This window comes from Syngnathus floridae, chromosome 3 (assembly GCF_059516105.1).
Source record: "Syngnathus floridae isolate MCC-2025c chromosome 3, RoL_Sflo_1.0, whole genome shotgun sequence".
Lineage (NCBI taxonomy): Eukaryota > Metazoa > Chordata > Actinopteri > Syngnathiformes > Syngnathidae > Syngnathus > Syngnathus floridae.
The window spans coordinates 21,495,780-21,518,443 of record NC_142415.1 but is presented as its reverse complement, the minus strand read 5'-3'; the positions used below and the strand labels follow the sequence as shown (position 1 = coordinate 21,518,443).

The 22,664-nt window shown below is 45.7% G+C and overlaps 1 protein-coding gene across 5 annotated transcripts in view; it reads right to left on the bottom strand.

Annotated features, from left to right (window-relative positions):
• Nucleotides 1-22,664, bottom strand: part of nav2a (neuron navigator 2a) — an 80,664-nt gene that overhangs the window by 10,634 nt on the left and 47,366 nt on the right. For 2 of the 5 annotated variants that reach the window (XM_088371391.1, XM_088371387.1), the window contains 16 exons: nucleotides 20,988-21,060; nucleotides 20,609-20,855; nucleotides 20,365-20,421; nucleotides 18,979-19,112; nucleotides 14,185-15,313; nucleotides 13,801-13,910; nucleotides 13,614-13,722; nucleotides 12,879-13,286; nucleotides 10,072-10,194; nucleotides 4,239-4,368; nucleotides 3,249-3,567; nucleotides 2,255-2,915; nucleotides 1,620-1,830; nucleotides 935-1,227; nucleotides 603-668; nucleotides 213-257 (listed from right to left, as the gene is read on the bottom strand). In XM_088371391.1, the coding sequence (XP_088227517.1) occupies nucleotides 213-257; nucleotides 603-668; nucleotides 935-1,227; nucleotides 1,620-1,830; nucleotides 2,255-2,915; nucleotides 3,249-3,567; nucleotides 4,239-4,368; nucleotides 10,072-10,194; nucleotides 12,879-13,286; nucleotides 13,614-13,722; nucleotides 13,801-13,910; nucleotides 14,185-15,313; nucleotides 18,979-19,112; nucleotides 20,365-20,421; nucleotides 20,609-20,855; nucleotides 20,988-21,060 (4,115 nt within the window). Of the gene's footprint in view, nucleotides 1-212; nucleotides 258-602; nucleotides 669-934; nucleotides 1,228-1,619; nucleotides 1,831-2,254; nucleotides 2,916-3,248; nucleotides 3,568-4,238; nucleotides 4,369-10,071; nucleotides 10,195-12,878; nucleotides 13,287-13,613; nucleotides 13,723-13,800; nucleotides 13,911-14,184; nucleotides 15,314-18,287; nucleotides 18,379-18,978; nucleotides 19,113-20,364; nucleotides 20,422-20,608; nucleotides 20,856-20,987; nucleotides 21,061-22,664 lie in introns of those variants that run through there. The other 3 variants (XM_088371389.1, XM_088371390.1, XM_088371392.1) reach the window with 3 other exon arrangements.

The following is a 22,664-nucleotide window of genomic DNA, read 5'->3' as shown; positions in this document are numbered from 1 at the left end:
GGGGACGCCCAAATCAAACCTGCCAGACAGTGAGATCTCTACGATGACTTCTTTGCAGAAGCACAACACAACCACGAAGGTGCCAAGCAGAACAGGTCAAAGCACCCAAAACAAAATTTGAGCACAAGCCCCGAGCGGTGAAGGTGGACACAAAGGGGACAGTACTGAAGACAATTTGTGGAAAATGTCCAGCAAGCAAGGGGTGTCAATACCTGAGTCCCTTCTTAGGCAGAGTGTTTCTGCCACAGAGTGGCCCACTGTGGGAGAGAAACACTTCAGATGGGGAAAGCAAAAGGGAATATGTCCAACTCGTACTTCTGAACTATTAAATAGTCGGCCTTTAATTAAAATGGTCTAAAAAAAACCCTCATGGATGTCACATAAGCGTGCACTTCCGTATTCTTACCACAAGGTGGCAGCATAGAAAAAGTAAAGGAGCCCACTAACCACAGCTCTTAGGACAGACAACCAACCACACGAAGCTGGTACACTTGCACAGCGACACCACAACTCAACACAAATTCCTCCCATTGCTGCGTTTTTGTCGCCCCCGAGTGGCGGCGCTTCACATTAAGCCTAACACTGCACACAGGTCCATTTACCTGTCCTGTTTCCGTGGCAGAGTGTTTCGGCTGAATTTAGGGCTAGCGGACGGGGAGGAGAGCGGGCTGAGGGAAATGGAAGGAAAACGCACAACAGACAAAGAGAAAGAAAGTTTCAGAAACAATCAAGGCCAGAAGAGATTCCCTTTAGAAAACAATTCAAGACACGGTGAAGTTTTGAAAAATTTGTGGGAAGACGCTGATGTCACAGCTTCAAAATTCGGCAGCTTCATCGACAGAGGGCAAAGGTAAAAAATAAATCTCATAAAATTAAAATAATGAATAAAAATGTTTTTTGCATGCACCTTAAAAGAAAGAATTTAACGTTTCACCTTTCCGACATGCCCGTCTTGACGCTGCCAGCGCGGCCCAAGGCGGACAGGGTGTCCTCCCTGTGGCCCCCGTGACCTCCTCCTCCAGCACTGCCCAGGCTCATGTCAATGGACTCGCTGCTCGTGTGCATACTGCTGACAGACGGGTAACCCACACTGCCCGTACCGCCGTGCCCACCCAGCGTGCTCTCCCTGCTCTGGGCCGAAGAGCTGCTGAATGTGGAGAATGTTGTGCCCCACGTTAGACTGTTGGAGGGGCCGGTGGAGGAGTAGATTGAGCCTGGACTGGACGCCTGTGGCAGGACAAAGATCGTGCAAAATAATCTTGAGATCATTTTCATTTTCAAACGGAAAAAGGAAAAAAAAAGAGGGATTACAATTTTAAATGTCGGGCTTCAACAAGAACTGAACAAACATATGAAAGCCTTTCCACCCAGATCCTGGATGATGTTGCCAGTTGATGATTCACCCAACTTCTGATGAAGCCTCATGAATCATGTTAGAATATTACAAAAGATGCATGCACAAACATGTCGCTTTCACCTTCGGGCAGTCAAATCAATACGTGAGCAAACCCGCAAAACAGGTTAGCGGGCTTCCTGTGTACACCATAACTAGCAAGCAAAGGGACAGATGACGTTATTGTTCGAAGCTGACATCTTTGTTTATCCAAGGGACGGCTCACCTGTTCGCTGCCCAGCGTGCCAGTGGCGGACGTGGGTGCTCTGCCTCCGAACATGGGGCTGATGGTCTCGCTGTCCAGCCCTCCATCGGCAGACTCGCTCATGGTGGTCACATGACTCATGGTAGCATGCGGGTTGGAGATAACGGTGGAGTTCTTCATGTTGTCCGCTGTGATGACCGGAGCCTGTTTGCTGCTCTTGCCACCAAACAACCTGCGGCCAATAAATTACAAACATGTTAAGAGAAACGGCAGTTGAAAAAATTTATTTTAGTCTTTTTTGTCCACATGCTATTAAAGTAAGAAGTTCTTCCTTAGATCTAAATCACAGCCAACACATAACTCTTTCCTGGTGTCTGTGCTAATCCGGGCTGAAGCTTTGAGGAGTGGAGCTGTGATGGCCAAGTACAAAAGTATGCACCCCCCCCCCTTTGAAGAGTTATCACTTCGTGACATTAATGAGGGCACAGTGTTGGAGTAAGACTCCCATTACACCCACCCTCGGACGCATCGCCAAGGCTTTGGAGGTTTGGAAGATGAGCTCAAGCTGAGCCTCGGGTTTAAAATGACCTCATTTGACCTCAACACGCCCCCACCTGTTTGATTATGCCTCAAAGAATACTCGTTTATGTGCTAACCTGCGCAGTGTTGGCGACGAAACCTGCTGCCTTCCCGTAAGAGGAACGGTTGCTGATCCGCCGCTCCTGAAGTTGTCAATATCCGAGACGCCCTTCTCCCGATCGGTCTGATTGGCCAACGGACCCCCGTTGGCCTTGGCGATGCCGAACGCATTTTTCCCATGCGACGTGACCGAGAGCACGGCGGCTTCGATGCTGCTGGTCGATGAGCGGTTTCCGTTGCGGGCGGCCGAACCCGAGCGGCCGGGTCTCGGGAGGCTTCGGTACTGAAGGGTGGAGCGGGCGCTGGCGGGGAGGAAGCTGTCGTCGTGGTGGCCGAGCAGCAGGCCCCCGTCCTGCCCGCCCGCCTTCAATCCGACCAGTGAGCGAACACCGGCTTTGGGAATTTTCCCCAGAGTGGCTGAGCCACTGGTAACGGTGGCGCCACTGGCGGTTACCATGGCGACTATGCCATGGCCTTGTTTCTTGAAGCCAAATGTGCTAGTTGGTGCGCGTTGGTGTGTCTGGGGCTCGGAAAGAGTGTGCGTGAGGGAGCTGGGGGTCGCTGTGTGGCTGGTAGAGACTGATTGTTTCTTTGCTTCATCGGCGGCGTCAGAGTTGAGGCCGTTGGAACGTGGAGAGAGACGTCCCTTTTCTGAAACCTTGACGTCATCTGTTTTACCTGTAAGACAACAAAACAAGATGGCCGCCATGAAATCACACTCAAACCGTTTCAGCATGTTACTATGAGAATTTTGTAAGATGTTATAAGAAACCTAATACAGACTTAATAAATAGCTAGTGAGATGCTAGCTCCTTAGCCATCTATCCATATAATACAGAACTAATGAATAGCTAGAGAGAGGGATGCTAGCTAGCAAGATGGCTCACGAGCTAGCTCGTTAGTCATCTATCCATGTCTAGTTATCCATTCACTAGAACAAATATAATCTCCACCAGATGTTCAGAGACATAAAAGAGTCAGTAACATGAGCTCAACAATCAAATATGTCACCTGAAGTATGGCTTTTGACCGTGACGGCGCTCGAGGAGCACGTGCTACTCGTGCTTTTGGTCCGAGGAGGCGTCACCCCCACTTGTGTGCTCATTCCTCTCCTCCAGGACCCCGTGTGGGACACAGAAGCGCTCTTCCTTCCCGATCCGCCCTTATCGGACTCATCTGAGATGTCAGAGGTGTTGCGGCGGCTCCACTTGGAGCCCGGCTCCATTTTGACCCCGCTGTTCGACCCTCCGTCTGGCCTCTTCACTTCGTCTCCAGACCAGGCCTGGTGGACCGCTGCGGACACCGAGTGCTTCTCGGCATCTGTCACAGGCTGTGAAGATACGTGAACAGAGTATAGCGGATTTAGTACTGCTGAAAAAGCAACTTGGAATCACAGAAATCGGTTAGCGGAAAACTTTAAGAGCTGAAATTTCAAGTCGCCATGAGAAGGGTGTTTTACAAATAACTTTTTTTTACCCGCAAATAATCATTTAAAAGTACCATCTGGGAAATCAAAGGTGATATTTAAATCTTTCAATTAGCATCATCACATGTCGAGCCAATTTGGTTTTCCGAGTGAGTCATTTGAAGCGCAGCGTCGCCGATTACGCTCGTGTTTACGACTTGACATGTTTTCTCGGTTTTCCGAACCTACCAAAAGTAGGTGAGTCAATGCTCGACTCAAAATGTCCTCCAAGACGACTGAAGTTGGCCTCGTCTGCGTAGTCTTTAAGTCGGACACTAAATTACAGCCGTTTGAGGGATGACAGCTGCTTTCAAGCTGCTCCTGCAGTTACCGAGGCAACGTCGTGAAAAAGCAGTAGGGCTCGCCGTTAAAAGACGATTAAAAACACACCGTCCGCGGCACGCCGCTAATATAAAATACGTCATTCCAGATGATGCCGACGACATCAACCTGTCCCCAAAAGTCGGCTAATGTCAGCATTAGCTGGTTCACACTGGATCTTGTGGCAAGCAAATCGAAGTTATCGCTAACGTTACCTGCGTGCTAAGGCCTTTGCGCTGCGCGGCAGGTGTGTTAGCATAGGAGGAGATGGACGAGCTGGTGTTGATGTCATCTGTGTCGATGTTGTCGCTGATGCCGCTGCTCACCGAGCTGCTGTCATCCCAACTGGACACAGAAAAAGGAAAAACTTATAAGAACAGTATTTTCAATTTCAAACGAGCCTGAATATCAAGCCGGCGAGACATTCCTCCGCTCAGATATTGAAGTTTGGAAGAATCTGGTGTCTCTGACTGCCTGCAGTTTCTTTCTTCTTTCTTTGTTTGCAATCGAAATGACCTCCGCTTGGGTGCGCACATACACGCACTCATGCACGCTAGCTGAATAGGGTTGTCTATCACACAAACAAAGCCTCACTGGAGGGGTGACATCATTGTGTGCGTGCGTGTGTGTGCGCGTTTCGGGGGGGGGGTGACCAACTCAAACAGATCCATCTGAACAAAGCAAACAGGCAAGGCGTTGATGCAGAATAAATGCATAAATTTGCGATTCGGTGGGGAACAGGAAGTCATGGTGGTTGGCAAACATAACTTTGAAAGGATCAGAGGGAGGCTGATGATGATGATGATGATGGCCACTGAATAGTTGACTGCTCACACAGCAGGCTGCAACTCACAATTATGTTGATATTCGTTGAATGTGTTGATATTTCTTTCGATTAATTCATGGAAAAATCATGAATTCAATCGTTGCTCCTGATGTTTTTTTTCCTACATGCAAAACTGATAATCATGTTTTCTAAAGTAAAAATAGACGATCAGTTTGCTTTCATGACTATCGATTAATTTGATAATCAATTGACGATTAATCCATTAATCATTGCACGTGATATATTTTTGCCTATATGTAAAACTGTTGATTGTGTTTTCTAAAGTAAAACGACAGGATCAATCTGGTTTCATGACTGATGATCGATTAATTGATGATTAATCGATTAATCATTGCACCTGTCCCTCTGTATATATTGTTACAAATTACAAAAAAAACCATAAAAAAGATTCACCGATTCCTTGCACATATAATAAGTACGTGTCGTTGAAACCAAAACACAAGGCACTGTGAGCAAACGTCGGCAGAATAAAAACGTAAAAAAAAAAAAAAATTGACGACCAAGGTGGTTTCACCAGCGACACATTATAAATCAAGTAGCGGAAAAGCAGCAATTCAACAACCTTTCAAAGCTTCCATGTAGGCTAAAAAGGTGCTTTGAGATTTAGAGCCACCACAGCAGCCACAGGGGAAAGTCCCAGAAAGAAAGAAAGAAAGAAAGACATCCACAAAGCCGTCAAGTTTGAAACACTTCCCGAACAAGACCAAATCAAAGTGGGCTCTTCAAAGTGGTTTCCTCTACAAATGACTCAAATGAAATTTACATGCAGACACTTGCACATCTAACACATCTACCTGTTGGGGGTGCCTCGGTTGCCGTGGGAACCAGAACGCTGCAGGAAAGCGTCAATCCGGACAGAATGCTTCATGACTCCATGCCGCTCTGAGCCAAAAGTCTCACACGCTCTTCCTCAGCGCTCTCAGTGTTTTTCCTACTCTCTCTCTCTCTCTCTCTTGCTCGCTCGCTCGCTCTCACCTTGGCTGAGTTCCTAGACGGGGCTCCTTTGTCACTTGCTGCAGTGATGCTTCATCCCCTGGGTACCGTTTATCTCTCTCTGGACTATCGGGGACCTGCCCTGCCGCTCTAAATATGAGCCTCCCCCAGGACCGTTAACCGGTTCACCGCTGAGGTCGCGCCACTAATAGAGAAGACGGACGCAGTCGCAGCAAGACAGCCCGAGTCCCGAGAGAGCGGCTTGAGCCAAATTCAAATCAGACGGCAACACAAGTCAAAGCCGCATGATCACAGAGTGAAGTCGAGGGACAATCCGCTTGCCGCTGTTGCCTCACTGCATTTTCCTGCTATGGTTTTTTTATGTGTGTGTTCAAGTGTGCAATTTCCCAGACAGATCCTCCCTGACATCTCTAATTAGAGATTGGGCTAAACGGCGCGGCCCAACCCACAACCTCCTGCCGGCCAAACTCGCCGCCACTTGACAACCGAGCAAGCCGGGGCATTAACTGCAAACGGCTACTGGGAGGAAGAACCGCTGGGAAGAAGTCGACATGCTCTGATTGCTTTTCCATTACATGTAATAAATGTACAAACTTCCCCCAAGTACCAACAAATAATTATAATTCTGGTTCAACGCTCCAAAATACATACACAAACAAATGATTTCTTTACAAGTTTTTTTTTTCCCTTTTTTTTTTTCTTTCTCGCCACAGTCTCTATCATGATTGCTGTGGCATTAAATAATCTTATTTCCATTTTTTTTTTTTGCTATCCGAAGACAAATGTTCCAATCAAATTCGTCTCGGGTGTCTCTATTTAGAGAGCGCTTTGCTTTCCGCCACAGGTCAAAGTTCAGGGGACAAACCTTGACGAGCAGAGTGGGGGGGGGGGGGAGGAATCCTGTCGGCCAATCGGAGCGCCATTCTGAGAAGTGTTTGTTTAACTTTTGGGCATGTTTGTGTCCCGACAGGCTGTGGCCGGTCGGTCAGCACTGACGCATTGTGACCCCCCCTCTTGAAAAACTTTGTCCGAATTCTGGCTCTTGTGCGCGGGGAACTCGGCAGGCCCAAATATGCACGCGGCCACAACAGAGCTACAGACCAGAAGTAAGGGGATTTCCTGCGGCAGACGGACCGGTCCAAACCGTACATGGAAGGCAAGGAAGGGACGTCCGCGACGGGACTCATTCTGGACTCGAGACCGTCCCGCCGCTGACGAGAATTGACATGATTGGACTTCCCGCTCGGGAATGTCTGCTCCTATTGTCTGCTTCTCTTTTGCTATCTACATTCATGAAATGGAGAACCTCCGGTCGCTTCCCTTTCACGCGGTCTTGATTCTGTGCTCTGTTTGATGTGTCAACACACTCACATTCAAGCGACTCAGCCGGATCCACACTATCAACAAAAACTCCTAGCACGTGATCCGCATAAAACCGAATACACACTCGCAACACCAGATCGACCGGGACGTTTAAAAAGTCAACTTGTTTTCATATAAACAATAGGTGTCAAACCCGAGGCCCGGGGGCCAGATACGGCCCGTCACATCATTTTAAGCGGCCCGCGAAGACAAAGTGTGGATCGATTTCACGCGTCAACACTAACCTTGCAAATTGTCTTCACTTTTAAAAAATATAGATATTGCTAACAATTTCTACTACCATTCATCTTTTAAAAATATTTGACAGTTTTTATTAGTCTGTGATTTCAAAGCTAGTTATTCATCCGTTTGTTGCGTAACTTATATTGCATATAATATTAGGTGTTGACAGTAATAAAACGGAGTATAATGCAGCCCGCGCCAAAAATGAGTTTGACACCCCTGATATAAATAGTCAAACGTCGCCCGAGTAAAAGAATAGAGGCCCATCCAGAGGCGCACATCTGCGATCCATAGTTTTGGACTCCTGAGGGTCGAATAATAAATAACAAGCAGTTGTGCTGCTGTGGATGAAAACAAACGTCCTTCTTTCATGCTCATCTGCTTTGCACGGCTCACAAAACAATAAAAACTTTTCCACTTAACTATTGAGCACAGGTCTTACGGCTTCGCAAACTAAAAAAAAACATTGTGCTATCAACACACAGCTGGATGGCGGAAATACGTTCAGTCAACCACCTCATGAAGTTTTCAGTGAGAATCTGTCCCATCTGATCATATAAAGAGGATCGCTACTATCGGTGTTCTTGCAACGACTAGACTGTCAAAATCCAAAGCAGCCAAATGATAGCCTTGTAGCTCAGCCCACGCCATGGTGGTTTGAGTGGGTGTTTGGGAGAACAGTTAACGGTCGACTTGGCAGCTCGTACCGAAATCCGTATCGCTGCCCCAGACACGCACGTGAACGTACGCAGACTGCAGCTTGTTTAGGATTCCAAAGAAAGGGGAAAACCTTTGTTGGTCTTGCTACAACAATGAGAAATGGGCAGGCTGCTCATATCTAAGAGCAAATATTAACACTCAAGCTCAATGACGTAGAGTTTTCAAAAAAAAAAAAAAAAAATCTTGAAAAAGCAGCTGAGGTCAGTATTGACTCACAAACTGTATCTACAGTATGACTCCAGGCTTCTACAGGGAACATGTTTGCTCGCTCATTAAAACAACACTGGAGGGGAGAAGAAGACAAACTCGAGCTAAGGTCCACAAGAAGATGCGGTGAAGGTGAGTTGAGGGAGGACAGAGGAGGAGGAGGAGCAGGCCAAGTGAACAAAACAGCATTTGGGCATTGCTCAACTCCTGCAGGTGGAAATTATTAGCATTGTCAAGTGTTCAACATCTGTCGGACAAACGGTCTTCAATGTTTTGGTGTCCTCCCTCTTCCATTTGTGGAATGTCCTCACGGACATAATTGTAAGAAACATATTTACGATGGCAGGCAACTAAAAATGATTGAAACACAATGTGCTTTCCTTAGATGGAATTGATTAAGGATTTGATGACTTGATCTGATGATGGATATTCGTAAGAGATTCTTTTAGAGTTTTTTTCTTGCTCACAGGCAAATTTAGCTCTTTTTGCAGGTGTTGCAGATAAAAAGTTCCGTCACGGGGTGAGGAGAAGAGCAACTGGCAGACAACCTGCATTTTTGACAATGAACCATCATTCACGGATGGAGCAAAGAATTATAAACAGCCGTCCTACTTACAATCAAATGATTCTCCGCATCATGTGGGTAGACAAAATAATGTCAATCTTGCCCAGCCTGGACTGGTTTAGAACTCAGCTGCGAGTTTAATCACCCAATCCTCCCTTTGAAAATGGTCCAATATACGTTTGAGGCTATCCATCACCTCTCCCCCCTTCAATATTCGGTCCACGTCGACGCCCTCCTCCTCCTCCCTTCATCATCATCATCATTCAGCAAATCAGTGTTGCATTTGTTATCCAACAACACAAAAGCTACACGTGAGATTTAAACAAGATGTGCAATCAGTGGTTCCGGTGCTGCTTCCTTTCCAACTTTTGTTTTTTTTGTGTGAGCTTGCCCTTTGAAGCCCATGCCCTCCTGGTTCAGGGGTCACAAGGTCTTTGCCCCAATACCATCGCACCACCCGACACCTTATCTTTTACAACATTGTTTCTTCCCGCTCCTTATCAGTCATCCGAAAAACATAAGATGAAGGCCGAGAAATGAAGGCCGCGTGGAAAAACAAAGAGAGAAGTTGCTAGCAAAGATGAAAGGTGAGCTGCGGGCCACTCGGTGTTACGGCTCACAGTGTTGCGGACAGGAGGAGTTCACTGTGAACGTTTATGCAAGACTTTAAGTGTGTGTTTGTGTGTGTAAGGGGAAAAGCCATCTTACGGGGGCAGAGGTCAAAAGTCACAAAGACAGGAAATTAGCCACACCTGAGGATTTATAGCTTAGGGGGCGGGGGGACAGCTTACAACACCTGAAACTATTAACAGAAAACATTGCCTTTTTGCCTCAATAATCTCTCTATCTATCTATCCATCTATCCATCTATCCATCCAGCAAGCTAGCAAACCGGCCAGAGCGTTGTCTCGAGACTGTTTAAAAATAACAACTCCCCTTAGCAGCACCGCTAAACTTTAACCAATTACCACGGGTGATGACTTTGTAGTGTCTAGACATCGCTGAGCGGTTGCTAGGCAACCAGCAGAGACATTTGAGGTCAGAACAATCAAACAAACAAGATCCCCGTGACTTGAGGAACCGATGGACACATAGCAACATTGAAGCCGACCACTTTTGAACCAATCAGAACTCAGGACTGGAATCTTACCTGTCGGCATCTCCCTGGCCGGACGCCGCGTTCCGATGCAAGGTCTCCCGAACGGCCGACATGCTGTCAGGCAGTCGGTTCAAACGGCGCGTGTACAGACCCAAACCTCCATCCGTCATGTAGCTGTAAAACACACGCAAAATCACATTCAACACAGACGTTCAAGTGGACTTTGAAGAGCTTCACTTCATCATGTCTGTTCCATTTGGCATCTCTGCACCAGTGAAGAGAACAAACGCTCGAATGTATAATTCTCAAGCGGTTGACAGAAAACAACAGTGGTCCGTCAACGAGCTCTCGGAATATTTTGGACGGCCGATGAAGCCAAAGGGGAAAAAAAAAAACAATCCGGTAAAGTAAGCACTACTGTAGATAATCCAAGCATTCATTTCAAGGATTCCGATTTGACCGTTAAATTGGAGGGTGACCGTTAGCAGCATTTACACAAACATTGGCAGTCGTCAAACTAAAACAACATTGACCAATCCGTCAAATATTCACCCATTTAGGAAAGTCCTAATGGAGCTAAATATTGACGCATTTCTCCCAGGTGTAACTCAATCAAATGTTTGCTGATTTAAATGGAGCTTGGACCGTTGGTGAGCTGAAAGCTTTCTGTGTGGGACTCTGATGATCGTGTTTTTACAGTTAAGTGAGTAGAAAAATAATCCCAGGGAGATTTTGAACACTAGAACTCTTTCCCATTCATCTCCGTGTGAAATCTCAGTGTGAGGGTACACAGTGTTTTCTTTGTGTGGCCATAACTTAAAAAAAAAAATTAAATTTAAAAATAAAATACTAAATAATAAGTTAATAGAAAATTAAAAAATTAAAAGCAAAATACAAAATAATAAGATAATAAGTGAATAAAATAAGACAAATATGCAAGAATAAAATATAAGAAAAGAAAATAAAAAATAAAAAATGAGTCAACTAAAAGATCTTAAAGCCGACACATTGTATGCACAGAATAAAATATTTTACGAGCGGAACGACAATTCCATAAGGCTTCAAAGGGGTGCTATGAGTCAGCACAAACACTTTTCTATTTCCTTTTTGGATTGCTGGCAAAAAATATTACAGTAGAGACAATAATATTAAAAAGTAATAAAAACACACTACTTTTTGATCTTACAGAAATAACAGACAGTCTTGCAAGGTTGAGAACGCTACACAAGCACATAAATACACATCCCAAAACACACAGAGGGAGCAGTGAGACTCTTCCATGTCTGAGAAACCTGTTAACCTGTAACCCACAACAGGCGCAACGTGCCTCCACAAGAGCGTTTATGGGCTGACTCAGCAGTGGCTCACCAAAACAAAGCCGTTAATCCAACACAAAGTAACCCAAGTTGGCATGATGATGATAAGACGTACCTTTCAGCTTCAAACATGATGAGTCCAAATCTAGATAAACGTGTCCAGGTTAGGAGTTAATCTCCAAATCAAAGTCTGTTATCAATTCTGCGCTTCAGTTTCGATCTATCATTCTTTGAATTAAAAAAAAAAAATCAGGTGAGGACAGAGTGGATATCATAAGTGAGTGCAGCGAGGCTTTTTAAAGTGTGCGGGTTGAATGTGTGCGAGGCCAGTTCTGTTGGTATGCGCTTGTGTCTGTCTGCAAAAGGTGGAGGAGGGGGAGGGAGGGGGAGGAGGAGGAGAGCGAGGGGGAGGGATAGGGATCCTAGAGGTTGATCGGGCAACTTAGCCCTGAGCTAAAAAGGTTGTTTGGGGGACGGCGGGGGAGTTTGTCAAAGTGCTCAAAGGGCCAGAAGAGCCGGGAGGGAGGGGCGGTGATTTATCTACGTGTAATGCCATCAGTCAAGTTGGGATGGGATGCAAAATCAATTGAGCGATTCGACATCTAAGGACCTGCTTTTAAAAATGCGACGGGTGAAAAGCAATTATCAATTCATCTCTAAGCTTTTAACGCTGGATTCATCAATTAATCTGCAAGTACTAATCGATCATCAAATTAATGGATCGTCTACTTATTGATTAATTAAAAACGGATTAGAAAAAATCTGAACTTGTATTATTATTATTGTCTATTTATCTGTCAGTATTATTATTATTGTACAAATGTCTAGATTCTAATAAAACATTGATACAAAACCGGGATAGTCATTGGTCAATTTCTTGAACAACTGATCTTTAACTTCTTTCACATTGTATGTAATTTGTTGTCAACTGAATTACAATTGGCTCAATTTACATTACGAGAGATATAAAGATAGCCAGCCGCTCCTTCCTGTGTAAACATGCCACCTCAGTGCAGAAGAACCAGTTAGTGGATGCTGCCATGCTTGTGAAATTGCTAACTGCGAAACAGCCTCCAGGCTGCAAGGGGGTGGCAGCAGCCGTCACTCTGTGTCTCGTAGAAATGTTTACGCTTCAGGGAAAATCCGCCCATCTAACACACACTCTGTACAGGTACACAGTTTAAAACCCACAACGATTTTTCTCCCAATACACATCATGCATTGTGATTGTGGAGCTGTACTTGAATTGTGCAGTTACAGTATATGGTTACAGATGTGCTAGTTGTGGCTCTATTATTCCAAGTTTGGGGAAAAAGAAAAAAAGGCTTGTTCCAACATGGGCACTAGCCTACGGCAAGATAACCATGTTATCAATATGTCTGCCTTTGTTTGAGACTGGATACTTGTGGGATCTCAGTAATACAGAATGAATGGATCTGTATCAAGTAACATTTGGATCCCAGGCAGGAAGAGTAAGCAAGGTACATCACTGCCCCCTGCTGGGAATTTATATAATGCCAATTTTTTTTTAAATCCACTCACCCACTGGTGACATCATCCGCCCGAGATGCGTTCTTGCTCAGAACATCTCCATCGCTCATGTATCCGGTGACCTCCATGGCGAGCCCATCGAGGTCCACGTCCTCCCCGGGTCTGTCGGCGAGGTCCCCGCCGCAGAGGCCCCCGCTCCTTCCGGCGAGCTGCCGCCTGAGATGCCCCGGGTACAAGTAGCGTCCGGTTTGGCCACCCGCCACGCGGCCGGCGTATCCGTTCCCCGTGGAAGGGGCGTCGCCGGCTTGGAGGCGAGGGCTGGACTGACCCAGTCGCCATGACGACAAGGAGGGTCTGGCGGAGGTGAGACTTAAGATGCTTTTCCCCCCTGCGCTGCTGTTGCTGCCACCGCCGCTGATGTCGGTGGTGACGCTGCCATCAAAAGTGGTTTCCAAGGTGCTGAAGAAACGGAAGGAACATCTGAATCAAAGTTTTTCAATTCCACATAAAGCACTGAAAAGCAAACCAGCACTAAACGAGATCTGGACAGCTGCGTCAACAAACAGATGTGAAGCCAGAACAGAGGTCGTCAGTCTGTGGCAGAAAATGAGATTAGAGCTAAACCATTCGATCAAAGACAGCATGAAAGACACGGTCGACGATCAAAGTCAAAGGTCCCCTCAGATGAAGCTTGACAGAACAGACGAGAAAAGCCATGACCATGACGTCAATCAGTCACACCCTCAGACCCGTTAGCTTGTTTAGCCGTATTCAAAACTAGCGTACCTGTGTGTGACCTGAGTTCCCCGCAGGCTGGACATGGTCTCCTCCAAGTTCTGGCGCAGGTCCGCAATGTTTTTAACAGTCCGCAATCTCCTCGTCTCTGGGTCTTCCCCTGAAAACAAGCAGAACACATCTTGATTTAAAAAATGAAACAAAAAACAAAATGGCTGCTGTAAACGCGGTCACCAACCCGAAAGGTCCTCGATGGAGGTCTGGTTGTTTTTGCTGAAGGCAATATCCCCGCCTCTTCCTCCTGAGCTGGATTCACTGCTCACAACTTCTTCACCCTCAGTTTGGGATCTACAGGAACATATGAAAGCGGTGCATTTGAGACCCCGTGCGCTAATAAAGACGGATAAACCTGATTAAGATTTAAATCTGCTGTGTTTCCCGTCTTGTGACCGGTGTTCAATACGAATGCTTAGTCCCAAATGCCGGTCAATCATGTGTCATTTTTGTCAAGGGTGGACATGTGAAGTTGTTTTTGTGATTAAGGCCTACATAAATCAACGGATCTGTTGCTTTGAGCCGCGCCACCCACAACGGCGCAACCCACCTATTTCTAACAGCTCACCTGTACATGAAAGGTGCCACGGTGGCCATGTTGGGGTGGGTGTGGTGCTGTTGGGTCTGAGGTAGCTGCACGCTGACTGTGTTGCTGGCCGTGCTCTGCGTGTTGTTTCCTCCGGGCGAGGGGGCGGAGCCGGCCTTCCCTTCGTGCAGGCTGGAGGTAGAGCTTTTGCTGTCCTTTTCCGGATGACCTCGGTGAGTAGCCGGAACCCCGCCGAGCCTCACGCTTCGTGGTCTCTCCTCTTTCGTGCCGGCTGAAGAGGCTTTCCCGCCAATTCCTGGGATTTTGCCTCCTGGCTTTGGTATTCCGCTGTGTGCAGAGGCGGAGCTCTCCTTTTTGGCAACTTTCCCCCCTTTGGGAATGAAGCTGGCAATTTTTGAGGTCTTTTTGTTTGTGTTGTCCATGTCTCCAGCAACAGGTGCTATTTCCTCCTTCAGCTCCTCTCCCCTGAATTCTGCCCTGTCCTGCATGGAGAGACGTTTCCCGACTTCCTTCCCTTTCTCCTTCTCCTTGGCCCGCTCCTTGTCTTTTTCGGGGCCTTTGGCGGAACTCTTTTTGGCAGTCAGAGCCCTGCTGAAAGTACGCTGGGCAATTCCTCTCAAGGCAATTTTGGGGCTGCTGGCAGTAGTGGCGTTAGAGGTTCCGTTGGTTCCCGGGCGGAGGTTGCCGTCATCTTCCTCAAAGGGGTCGGTGTTTGAGCCAATCTCAGCTTTCTCCACCTGCCCGCCGGGCGCAGCGTTGTCACTTCCTCCATTGGGCGAGGAGGAGGATTTAGATCCTCCCTTGCTGTTAAAGAGCTTAAGCTTCTCTAACATTGACTTTTGCGTGACAACTTTAGGAGGAGCTTCAGATCCCAAAGTAGCCTTAGAGGAGGTCTCCTTGTCCTGTTTTGTTGATTGCATGGCGGACGGTGAACCGCTGGTGGAGGAGGCAGCTTGAGCGGCGTGCTTGGAGCTCATGGACTTGCTCCTCCAGGGCTTGCCGTTGCTGCCGGGGTGGGGAATGGCGGTCGAGGGCAACGACGAAGCGGAGGTGGCGGGGATGCTGACGGAGGAGCCGACGGTCGCCGAAGGCAATGCCGCGTTTTCATTTGTTATCAGCGACGGCTGAGAGGCCATTCCATCTGAGGAATCTGAAAAAAAAACAACACATAAAAACACTGTAGAGGATTTACATGTGAAGAAAAAGTGCGGATGAGACGAGAACAAATGCTGAAGGGCAGTTTTATTTCACCCTCTACTCACACTGGCCTTATATGGCCTGGAGGTGGCCCGAGCTGGTGCTCCCATTATTTTCCTTTGAGCAAGCCACCAAAAGTGTTAAAGCCCCCTTTACACTAACAATGACAGGATCCCATCTAAAAGTGTTTAAAAAAACAAAAACAACGAAGAGCAGTCTCAAGTGCTTTCAAGTCTGGCCAAGCAGGCCAAGTCGCTGTCCTCGCTCGGCTTTGCACTTATATGGACTGCTTTTATGAAGCGTCTCTCCGTTCTGTTTCCATTTGAAAAATCTTAGGGAAGAATGAAAAGCTTTGAAATCAGCGAAAGAAAGTTTGGACAGCATTTCAACTCAACTTACCCAGAAGTGCCAGAGTTAAAACAAATAGCTGCAATCTGTTGCCTGAGAGAAATACGTATGTTGTGCTCGGGGCCGCATAGGTCGTCTGTGTGTGCTGAGCTTAGCTACCCCTGGCAGCAACATTTGAATATTCAAACACCAACGGCAGAGCACAAGGGAGGGCGTGTTGGCTATAATCCTTCGTAACCCTTCCAATGCGAGGATTGTTTTGCATCAATACGCACACTGTGTAATAAAGTCAACATCTGCACACCGCACCAAACATTTGACCCATTTGTTGTTCATCAGATTCTCCAGTTCTTTTTATTCACCTTCATTGAAAATAGCCACACGCTTGGAAGCTTTCCTCCCATCCTCTATTTAGTGAGAGCAGCCCAAAAACAATGCAGCCATTAGAAAGTGTTTAGGGTCCAATTAGCTATGCCGCCAGTTAGCGATCGCGAAAGTGGGTCAGGTTGCTAATCAGTGGCATCCCACTGGATACGGCTAAATGAGAAGAGCACAAGCTGTGATTATGGAGTAGGCAGACACTGGAAAGCCAGGTTGGGAGGAGAAACTTTGATGTGGGTCAGAAGGCTCGGTCCGTGCGCTCCATGAATGGGATGATCCTGGGACCGGATTGTGGACATTGGGACAAACGGCTGTTGTCATGACTGAAGCCGATGTCAAGGACTGCTCTAGTTAAGCAGCCGAGTATAAAGGAGACACGCCAATGGTCAACATGCTTGGGGAGAAAAAAAATAAAATCCGGATAAGGGTTCCGTGACACAAGAAAATGACAACTGTGGCGGTGATGATGCGAAATTAAAGCTGTTGTTTGCACATTTTGCCAAATCAGTGCAAATAAGTGTGCGGAAGCGGCCCCCTACTCAAAAAAAAAAAAGTGAAACCTACCCTTAATTAGGTCAGTGACCTCCTGAACCTGAGCAGCTTTGGGGCAAAAGCTCGAAAATAAACATCTCACTTCCCCAAGACATGTTGAAATAATTACAACACAACAACTTAAAGACCCCGGTCGTTAGAAATTAAAATAAAGACTTGAAAATGACAGTTTGGGGGCAAATGGCAAAACGCTTCTCGCCCAGCCTCCCACGACGTCCGGATATGATCACGACACTGCGGGGAAACGAAAAATGGATGATTCCAAGCTATTTCCTCCGACCTCTTGTGTCACGCACTCTTTCCATGTTCAAAGCATGTAATTTCATCTAAGTGCCAACATGTGCCTGCATGCGAATGCGAACCGTCCGGCGACTTCAAACACTCCAAAGTGTATATGTATAGTCTCCAAACCGTTACAAGGTTGGTGGCCGGACCAACGGCGGACCTCGGAATTGTTACGCCAAGCAGTAAATGCATAAGTAGCGTTGGCATCGGCTGACAGTGTTTAGACGCCAGTGGCGGCCCGGCTTGTCTTGTGGTCGCTCTGGTCACGAAACATTTGGGGACCGATCCTGGTCACAAAACACGTACGTTCGTGCAGAAGAGGCGTGAGAAATTAAATTAGCTTGGCTTCCATCTTGCCTTGAAATAGAAAAAAGTATAGGGAAAAGTTGGAATTTTTTTTTGCAATAAACTAAATAAATGCGCATCCAATTATTCGATGAACGGATGAACTGGTCTAACAAAAAATACGACCATGAAAATTGTCAACCCAAATAAATGTATGAATGTCTCATATTGTATATATAATAATTCGTTTTCAAAACAGAGACGAACAAAAACAGTTCAAATATTTAAAAATTAAATATTGAAATCGAATCAAATATCTAAAAATACAGATTATTTAAAAAACAAAAAGAATGGTAATAAAAAATGCGAACAATACCTCTATTTTTTTAAAAGTGAAAACCATTTGAAATTTTGGGCTTGTCTTCGCGGGCCACCAAAAATGATGTAGTGGGCCGTATCTGGCCCTCGAGCCTTGACTTTGACACGTCTGCATTAACCGATGGATCTCACTTCCATCCACATTTCAAGGCACAAAACACAAGGCTCGCGATTGCAGGTGCTCGCTCGCTTACTCATCATCATTCCAGATTCCTTCTCTCACCGCTCACTTATTGTGCCCCCAAAAGTGAGAGGGACAGGCAGCCTTTGTGCCAAGACGGAAAAAACTTTGAAGCCTTCCTCCACATGAATAAACTCAAACAGTGATGTTACAGCCCATCAAGGGGCCATTCATTTCATTGTGCAAGCGAACCAGCTTGACAAATGAAGACACACACAAAAACACACATCGGTGTGCACGTACACTAACACAAACTGCTCTTTGTCAGCCACTTTCTGTCATTGTGGCAAAAACTCAAACGGGCCACTTTCACTTGTAAGGTGTGAGTGAGTCGGTTCTGGTGTCGGATCCAATGTCACGCGACCCGATACAAGCTGCAGGTGTCGACAATTCACGACAACTTCAAACAAGTCACAAACGTTTCAACAAACCAGTCAAACGGACTCAACCAGCTGTCAACGCTCCAAAGTTAACATCGGTTTTGGGAAGAACTTTCTACAAGCGTAAGTGAACCAACCTCATGAGTGCTGCAAGATGTCCAACAAGAGCAGAGAGAGAAGATGGGCAGCAGAGTGCCAAAGCATGACCAGACATCCTCAGGCTGAGAAGGGGCGACGTGCTATGCTGAAGGGGGAGGGGCTTGGCATCATGTCAAAGTGTGGGGGGGGGGATGAGGCCCAACCAATAATTACCATCCTGTGTGCTGCCAATCAAAGCTGCAGCTCTCATTTTCCAACACGAGCCAATCTATTCTGCAATGTTTTCATACTCCATTAAAACTTTGGATGAACATATTTCCATAGCAATGCAGCCACCCGCATATTAATACATTTTTTACCATAAACTCCAATCCATGCTGCGATATATTTACATGGTTGACTCCTTCCCACAATTTAACACACGGACAGACTAAACTTGACATCAGTACAATGTTGGTCCTGTGTAGAGTCAGAACTTCCCCGTCTAATGCAGGGTAATGCGTTTACACTGTTAACACTAACAGAATCTAAATAAAGCCTTGGCCGAGCGGGTGGCAATTGAATCTATTTAAAGACTGCTCCAACGACAGACGAGAAGATTGGAGTCACACAATAACAACAAAATGTTTTATGGCTCATATGAGATAGCAGATATCGCTTGCACTTTTAATCAAATCCATATCTCAGTCTAACGACTTGAGTGACTCAAATAAAAAAGTAGACGCCTACCTCTGTTGAGCTGCGAGCTGCCTTTGGTCTTGTCGTTGAAGGCCTGGCTGCGTCTGTTTCCGGCGCCGCCGACCGAGCCTCGTGGAGCGATGTCACCGCCTGCAGTGGACGTCCTCGCCGAGGGGCCGGGAAGTCTGACGAGGACCCGATAAGTGTGAAAGAAATCACAATGAGGTGAAATTAATTCATATGAAAAACATACATTTTATATTTGCTTATAATCAAAACCACACTAATAATGAGACTATGTGTGTCCAGCTTAAAGTTGATGACACATCCATAATAAACCAGTGAGGGCACTCTTCCATTTTCCCCAAACGAGAGCAATCAAGGACATAATGAAATGTTAATTCATCACGGTGACGTCATTGTGAGACTGTCGGGATGATGCTGATAAGCGCTTTAATCATATTAATAAATTTCTTATTTCCGACTTGCCTTTCACTTTGACTGACTGTACATGCAAAGTAATAAGCTTTCTCATAAAAAATGTCATGAGTAATCTAAAATCAGTAAGCTTGAACTACAGCAGGATGCGCAATTTGCTGGGTGCCGATGAAAAAAATACAATGTATTTATTTGAGAATTGGTTTTTTTCCTTTAGCAAAAAACCATGATGACCAAAATACCTCGTGTTCAAAAGTACATATATCAAATCATTCTCAAAAATGGATGTGTTGATAAAAAATGTTGGAATGAATGTCAAATTTAACTTGATTAAATACATGCAGCAGAGAATTAACTTAAAATGCTTTTGAGATATTTGAGATGCCTCTAGAAATAAGAAGACAGAGAACAATGTAAACAAACGGGTTGATCTTAGTATTGTAGTCCACATATACACCACAAGAGGGAGCAATTGCATGGGTTGAGGGATCTGTTTTTATCCGGGTGCAGGTGCGATGCAAACTGAATGAGGATTGGGCAGCATGCAAAAACAAAAATAAAACTATTCCATAATATGGCCAAACGTGCATTGTTTTTCTTTGGTAAATGCAAAAATCTGAATTTGTTTTGGAATGACGCACCCCACGGATGCACATTGTCAACACAGTCTGTTAATTATTAATATAATATATAATATATGGGAGGCGGGAGGGTGGCTTGTGACCTCCCCCAACCACCACAAGCGCACACACACGCAGACGCACAATTATTGAAGGGTTATCTAAAGGTCTTCCACAGCCCATTTAGCAAGCTCGCCAAATGAGGCATGCCGCTAGACAGACGGAGGAGTCCGAAAATGTAGCCCCGAGGTCTCACTTAGCTTAACGCTAGCACGCATGCGTTTTGGATGCTGCTCGTGGTAGCGACTGCCCTTCGCCACAGACAAGGAAAGAAGAAAAACATCACACTGGGGGCAAACAAAGTGCAGTGGAGGCTAACCTAGAGGTCTTTTTCTGACCAAGGGAAAACTTGAGTAGTTTACTCTGAGAGCCAATCCTAGAGGAGAAGAAAAGAGATATGGCAAAGAGGAAGACAGGTCAGGTCCACATTTATAAATGGCAAGAAGTGAGAGCAGAAAGAGAGATATGAAATGGTGATGGCGAGGATCAAGACAGTGAGTTTACGACCATTCGCTCACATGGAGAGAAATTTGGACCGCACCGACGTGACCCTCAAGCCTCACCTGGACTGCATCTCGGCCTGCGCTGCTTTCTGGACTGCGGGGGTGGGAGTCCCATGCGGAGACTGGCTCAGCTGAGCCGGGGCACTGCTCTGCTGGCTCAAAACGGGGTGCCAGGTACGCGGCTGGGATGTTGGGGCGGGGGCCGGCTGGGGGTTGTGCCTCTGGGACTGCTGCTGCTGCTGCTGTTTGAACCGGGACAGGCTGAAGAAGAGGCCGAGGATGGCTTTTAGATTGCCATTGCGGATCTCTGAGGGTCACATGACAGAAAAGGTGCCACGTAAAAAAAAAAACAAAAAAAAACAGCTTCCTGAAGTCCAATTCCAAAACACACAAACACAACAAAAAGGACCTTCCAACAATCATCTTTAGTCCATTTTACCTTCTGAAGACAATCCCTGAGTGTTGACTCCTTTGGCTGCCAGGAAACTGAGGCAGACGTCAATGTTCTCAATCTGTATTAGGAGACACACACACACGCACAAAATCAATGTCGGCATAAAAGAACACTTAGCAATTTATTACCGGAGGTCACAAAATATGACTCGAAAATAAAGTTTACAATAAACCGCTGTAGAAACTCCACAAAGGATAGAGTGATAAAATAAAAACTAGCAAGGTCATGCTGCTACGCACTGAACACGCGTTCGTCAGGCTCCGCCAAGAGCCAACGGGCAAGTAAGAAGCACAACATAAATTAAGGCGCGCGCGCACACACATTGCTGACCTTTGCAGTCACGCAATGAACCATAAAACAAATAAGTCACAGTCAGTAATTTTGCTACGATCAAAGTTTACCAACGGCGTAAATAACACGTGCACCGAAAGAAAGATGCAATCTTTTTCTTTCCGAGTGGCAGAGAAAAGCACTATGATGTTTTTATCGATTGCAAAAAGTGAATTATACATTTGAGTCACATGATAGTGAATTCATCTATTACATCGATGATCTTGACAAGATGATGAAAAGAGAAACGAGCGCAATGCTGGTGGGCCCCCAACTTGAGTGGAAACAGTAACGTAACCCACGTCGTCAGTCTGTGACCTCTGACCCCAGAGCAGCTGTTTGAAAGGCTGGCAGATGTCGCACATTCCACGGAAAGCTCACCCTGATACAAAGTCAAACGTGTTCATCTTCATTTTTTTTTTTTGTCTGTCTGTCTGCGTTTCATCAAGTCAAACGAGTTGCTCGACAATCTTGAGGTACTTTAGAAGTGTCCCAATATTTTTGCCTTTGGGGATTTAAGATTTAGGGTAAGAATGAGATCAGACGTTAATTCAATTGACTGAACATAATTCAATGTTTATTCATTTTGACAGAGCGAGAGATTAAGTTAAGTGTTGCTAATTGGCAGTCGCTTTTGGAGCTCAAGCCCCAGAGCGACGACATCGAGATCAGCAATTGTGGCCTTCTGCATAGCGACAATTCTAACTGCCAACCAAACCCTTAAGTCGAGTGTGTGCGGATGGACGCAAGAGTGGAGTGTGCGCTGGCGTGTGTAAAAACAAATCAAACATTTGCATACTATAAACTTGCTTCATTCGCATTATCATATGAGCCGTTTACTGCAAACATCCCACAATCAAAACATACGAACAAACTCTTAACCTGACATCTATACACATTTGGAACTCAAAGAGTATTTTAATATTTAAAAAAATAAAATAAACTCAAGTTCAGGAGGTTCAGAAAATCAAGACTATTTTTTCTTTTTTTTAAATCTATTTTTTTCCACAATAAACAGCAGGTTGAATCATTATCCAAAGTGACTAAGAGAACAAAATAATAATATGAAATAATAGTAATTTAGTAATTAACAATGGCTTCTGTGATAACACAAGAATGCCACGTTAAGAGGTTGCTCCTAATGATGATATTAATTGCAACGACACAAAGGACTGGAATTGGACCGTGACATCCATAAATAGAAAAGAAAGAGAATTTGAGCGATGAGAAACGGGATAACTATAGACGGCGGACGGGGTCACGTATATGTGTGCATTTCAATGACAAAGAGGGCATCGGGATCAGCTGTGCTCTTGCCCCCTTTTCAGTTCT